Source organism: Bos mutus, chromosome 3 (genome assembly GCF_027580195.1).
Source record: "Bos mutus isolate GX-2022 chromosome 3, NWIPB_WYAK_1.1, whole genome shotgun sequence".
NCBI lineage: Eukaryota > Metazoa > Chordata > Mammalia > Artiodactyla > Bovidae > Bos > Bos mutus.
In genome coordinates, this window is record NC_091619.1 from 91,477,962 (window position 1) to 91,483,961 (window position 6,000).

Genomic DNA, 6,000 nt, shown 5'->3' on the forward strand with positions numbered 1-6,000 from the left:
AAAAACTAAAAATAGTGTTGCCATATAACCCAACAATCTCACTCTTTGGCATATATCTGGAGAAAACTATAATTCAAAAAGGTACACGCACCACAATGTTCACTGCAGCGCTGTTTACAATAGCCAGAACATGGAAGCAACCTAAGTGTCCATGGACAGATGAATAAAGAAGATATTTTTATATCTTTATATGTACAATACACATACAATATGTATTATACATATACAAAGCAATATTACTCAACCATAAAAAAATAACTAAATAATGCCATTTGCAGCAACCTGGCTGGACCTAGAGATTGTCATACTGAGTGAAATAAGCCAGACAGAGAAGGACAAATTTCATATGATAGCGCTCAAGTAATCTTAAAAAATGGTATACATGAACTTCTTTATAAAACAGAAATAGAGTCACAGATACTGAGAACAATCTGATGGTTGCCATCAGGGAAAGGGAGAGGAGTAAATTAGGAGATTAGGATTGACATATGCACTGCTGCTGCTAAATCGCTTCAGTCGTGTCTGACTCTGTGCGACCCCACAGACGGCAGCCCACCAGGCTCCCCCGTCCCTGGGATTTTCCAGGCAAGAACACTGGAGTGGGTTGCCATTTCCTTCTCCAATGACATATGCACACTACTATAAAAAAAAGTTAACTAATAAGGACCTACTGTATAACACAGGGAACTATATAGGAAAGGAATCTAAAGAAGAGTGGATATATGTGTATGTATAACTTTGCTGTACAGCAGAAACTAACAATATTGTAAATCAACTATAGTCAAATAAAAATTAATTTTTAAAAAAAGACCTACTGATTGTTAAAGTACAAAAAAGCAAGAATTCCTAATTTAAGGTTAAAAGTCAGTTCTTATGTATTTTTTAAAATTAATTAATTTTTATTTTTGATTATGTGGGTCTTTGTTGCTGCAAGGGCTTTTATTTTTCTCTAGTTGCAGCAAGCAGGGGCTACTCTCTAGTTGCCAGTGCGTAGGCGTCTCATTGCCGTGGCTTCTCTTGCGCAGAGCACAGGCTCTAGGGCCTGTGGGCTTCGGTGTTCCAGCTTCCCGGCTTTGGAGCACAGCCGTAACAGTTGTGGTGCACGGGCTTAGCTGCTCTGCGGCATGTGGGATCTTCCAGGACCAGGGAATGAACCCGTCGGCAGGCATTTCCCCACATACAACATGCCTCCTTCGTTTCAGCTTCTGTGCTCAAGTCAGTCCCTTTGCCAAGAAGCTTTCCTTCTCAAACTCTTATCCAATAAACCCTCAAAAGGTAAAACTCCAACTGAAATGGTCTTTCTCACCAAGGTCTACCTGACTTTCTGATCCTTCCCAAAGTCAGCCATCCATTCAACAAACATTTATTAAGCACATGTTATACATCAGGAGCTATTTAGGTGTTAAAGACACAATATGAGACACAAAATAGGTCTTATACACAGTCATGTTCAGTAAATAGCAGCTATTAATGCTGCTGCCTAACCATATCATTTGAAATAGTTCCACACACAAATATATTTAATTTTATACCTTACTCTGATTTATTTCTTCTTAGCATTTACAACTATTCTCATAATATATTTGTTTATTGTCTTTTTTTTTTAAACCACTTTAACCACAATGCCTAGAACATCACCTGGCCCTTAGAAGCTAGTCAAGTCACTTCTGTATCAATGATTTTTATAGTCTGAAGGCAGAGACAGATATTAACTGAAAAATCATAGCAAGAAATATAAAATTACAAATGATGTGTATTCTATCAAAGAGACTTACATAACTCAAGTGTGTGACTTCACAGTGTTTTTGTTTTGTTTTGATGAGTAGGCAGGGGAGTTGGGGTTTCCCTGACTTTCTTGAGCTGAGAACTCCAGGATATGCAGTTAAGCAGGCAAGAGACAGTACTAGGTCATTTACATATGCTATTCCTTCTAAACAGGTTTTCTGCAACACAACTCAACTCCTGTCATTCAGTCCCTTAGGTTTCTCCTAAAAGTAAGACCCTCTGGGAAGCCATCCCTAACTTTCCCATATCATGATCCTGCCACTTTTCCTTTTTTAGCACTCTTCACATTTATAATTACGCTTTTTGCTTGATGCTATACTGTCCACAGACAAAACAAACAAAAAAGCAGACCACATCCATTTTATTACTTGCAATATCCTCAATGTCACCAGTCAATGGCAGTCCAAAAACTGTTAAATGAATAAAAAGGACTACATCTTAAACCAGTGGTTCTCAAAAATATAGCTTATAGATCAGGAACACCAGCATGACATGGTACTTGTTAGAAATGCAAACTCTCAGGTCCTACTCCAGACCTAATAAATCAAACTCTAGAAGTGGCAGACCACAAGCCCTCCAGGTAATTCTGATTCATGATAAATTTTGAGAACCCATCTTAGACACATCAACTATTCAAAACACAACCTAACAATGAACATTTTGAAAAATGTCAAACACAAAGCTTTATAATAATATTTGATTCTATTTATTGAGTGCCTGTTACACCTATTACACAAGGAAATTTTTTTTAAATAGCCTCTACAAATAATTTTTAGCTCAAAACAAGCTAAACTTTTGCCTTCTCTTCTACTCTCCCATACATAAATACTTTTACACTGTGTGTATGTATTTTAATAAGGAAAAATCCAGTTAGTTGGAGACAAAGTTTAAACCATAACCATGTCTAATATATCTAATTCTAGTCTCATTCCTGCATTCTTCATGCCACATAAAAGTAATCCTACTACCTACAATACATCCTCATTATGTGAATCCTATTCACATTCACAACATTCTTCCCCTACCCAAAATGATCTATATGAACCCTATTCACTTTTCAAGCCCAGCTCAAATGGAACACTTGGATCCTAAACCCCCAAAAAGGAGTTTATCACTTCTCTCTCTGTACTCATACATTCACTCTCTGTGGGAAAGCTAACATTTTCAAAAATCTAGCCACTTGGTGTATTTGTTGGGACCAGCTCTTTATTCTGAAAAGGTCCCATCTTAATAAATTTCCTTTCTGCACCAAAAATAAGAATCTCAAACTCACTCTTTCTGAGTAGTCCACTAGTTTTCTCAAATTTCAGTTCAAGATCACATTTGTCAGATAGGAAAAATGAGACCATAAAGTGAAATCATTTCAAGCACCTACTTGGCCTGGGCACTGGGAATAACAGGAGTAAGGCAGAGTAACTGTGTAGAACTCACATTTCAGGGGAAGAAACAGATTAACATACAATAGCTGTGTGATGGGTTGTGAATGTGAAGGGTTGTTGTGCAGGCAGACACTGGAGAATGACCACCTAAAAATGCAGAGTCAGTGAGTTAGAGAAAGTTCACAAATTAAGTAACTTTGAACCACTCTTCAAAAAACAGGGAAAAAAACAGAAACTGACTATCCTCCTAGGAGAACATAATTACCAGGACTTTGTTTTTATTAGAATGTCTTATTCCTCCCAGAGACCAAAATTTAGATTGCTGTATATGCTGGAGCAACGGATTAATCAAATGAACTGCAAACCATGTGTAACCCAACTCAATGAAAGACCCACTGAAGCTTCAAACAGGAAGGAGAGAGAAAATCTGCAAATGTAAGGCTCTCCCAACTAAAAGCAGAGAGGGTAAAATAAATGAAGATAATAGAGGTACTAAGGAGACTGTCACAAACTGACTGCCAAGCTGATTTTCCATCTCCAGATGCCCTGGTCTCAGTCTCCAAACAAAAACAAACCATTTGTTCTGAGTAACAAAAAAGCCTGTAAATAAATATTTTTTATTTTCCCAAACTATACTTCCACATTAAAAGATGCTCAAAATAAATACTCGATTTAAAACATTTTAAGTTACTTCTATCAAAAAGCTAGATATCTCATAAGGCCATAGTATGCATGTCGGCCCGCATCCCACGTCTCACTCCGCCGCTCCAAACACATTATCACTCAGTTTTTGCAAAGACATTAGGTAATCAGGCTTGCAAGCTCTCTCCAATCTACTCCCTTCCCTCGACAAAGAAGAAAAGGAAGAAGAAAGCCTCCGGCTCCCTATCTGCCCGCCCAACAGCTCCTGGGAAGCAACCGCCCTCAAATTGTTCCTGCTTAGACCCTTGAATCCCGTAGAAGGAAATGGGGACAGCTGTGAGAGCGCGGAAGAGAGGACATCCAATAAGGGGGAAAGGAAATGTGGATGGTGGAGGACGAAGGGGAGAAAGGATACGGAGAGGAGATAAAATGATGAAAGGGGCAAGTAGCGAAAAAAAGGAGCAGGAGCAAAAAAGAGGGAGGAAACCGAAGGAAGGTGTAGAGATCCCAAAAGAGAGAACAAGGCAAAACCATAGAGGAGAAAAGGAAGGTCGGATTAAAGGACGAGGAGGGGGAGGCAAAGGGGAACGCTAAAGAGGCTGTCACTGGGGGGTGATTTAAAAAAAGGGGGAATGGCACCGAGTGGAGAGAGATGCAGGGGGGGTTGGGGGGGGGGGTGTTACCCCAGCAGGTGGCCGGGGCACAAGGGAAAGAAGGAGCGGATCAGTCAGGGGTAGGTAACAAGAAAGGGAGGTAAAGGCAGGAGCAGACGGGGCATCAGAGTTGGGGAGGGCAGGCCCGCGGGGGCCAGGGTGGCGGGCGGCCGCGGGTCAGGCAGGCCTCGCTCTCTCACCATGGCTGCGCCGGCCTGGTCCTCGGGCATGCAGCCTCTGTCCTGGGTTCCGCGGCGGGCCGGGCCTAAGCCCGCCCCCAGGCTGAGCCTGCGCGGGGGCTCCAGGAGGCTCCGACGAGCGGCGGCTCCGGGCTGGGCCCAGGCCTCGGCCTCCTGGCCTCAGAAGCTGGAAGTGCAGCAGCCGCAGCCGCAGCCCAACCCGGAGCTCAGACTCCGCCCCCAAGGCCCCGCCCTCGCCCGCGAGCCCACGATTGGCCCCGCCTCCGCTCTCACTGCGCAGTCTCGGCGGAGGAGACCCGACAAAAGCTCCTGCACAGCTTTGGTTCTGTGGCTTTTCGTTCTCCCAGGCTTTTAAGGGAGCTGTACTTGCTCAAATAACCAGAGCTTTAAAAATAAAACTCCTGTTAGGAGACTAGAGCAGTCACTCGTTTCGGTAACCTACAGATCGCTGTGCTTCTGGTTCATTGTCATTAATTACCATTATCATAATTCTTGATCATTTCAGTTACTTTAGATTATACCTCCAATGCCCTAACTTCTCATGGTTCTCTCCACTAGGGTCCACCCTTGCCTCAGCTTTTCATTTCCCTGCTCATACTTTTGTTCTTATTTCCAATAACTGTAGCTCAGTTCAGTTCTGTCGCTCAGTCCTGTCCCACTCTTGGCGACCCCGTGAACTGCAGCACGCTAGGCCTCCAGGAGTTTACTCAAACTCATGTCCGTTGAGTCCACGATCGCATCCAACCATCTCATCCTCCCGCCTTCAATCTTTCCCAGCATCAGGGTCTTTTCAAATGAGTCAGCTCTTCGCTTCAGGTGGCCAAAGTATTGGAGTTTCAGCTTCAGCATCAGTCTTTCCAATGACTATTCAGGACTGATTTCCTTTAGGATGGACTGGTTGGATCTCCTTGTAGTCCAAGGGACATTCAAGAGTCTTGTCCAACACCACAGTTCAAAAGCATCTTAAGTTCTTAAGTGCTCAGCTTTCTTAATAGTCCAGCTCTCATATCCATACATGACTATTGGAAAAACCATAGCTTTGACTAGACGGACCTTTGATAGCAAATTAATGTCTCTGCTTTTTAGTATGCTGTCTAGGTTGGTCATAACTTTTCTTCCAAAGAGCAAGTGTCTTTTAATTTCATGGCTGCAGTCACCATCTGCAGTGATTTTGGAGCCCAAGAAAATAAAGTCTGTCACTGTTTCCATTGCTTCCCCATCTATTTGCCATGAAGTGATGGAACCAGATGCCATGCTCTTCGTTTTCTGAATGTTGAGTTTTAAGCCAACTTTTTCACTCTCCTCTTTCACTTTCACCAAAAGGCTCTTTAGTTCTTCTTT

General features: G+C 42.4%; 1 protein-coding gene across 4 annotated transcripts in view; it reads right to left on the minus strand.

Annotated features, from left to right (window-relative positions):
• ZYG11B (zyg-11 family member B, cell cycle regulator) overlaps positions 1 to 4,866 on the minus strand; it is a 74,623-nt gene extending 69,757 nt beyond the window's left edge. For 2 of the 4 annotated variants that reach the window (XM_070368042.1, XM_070368043.1), the window contains exon 1: positions 4,660 to 4,864. In XM_070368042.1, coding sequence (XP_070224143.1) covers positions 4,660 to 4,689 — 30 coding nt within the window. In that variant the 5' untranslated portion in view covers positions 4,690 to 4,864. Of the gene's footprint in view, positions 1 to 3,216; positions 3,312 to 4,659 lie in introns of all 4 variants that reach the window. The other 2 variants (XM_070368044.1, XM_070368045.1) reach the window with 2 other exon arrangements.
• Between the last annotated feature and the right edge of the window lie 1,134 nt (positions 4,867 to 6,000).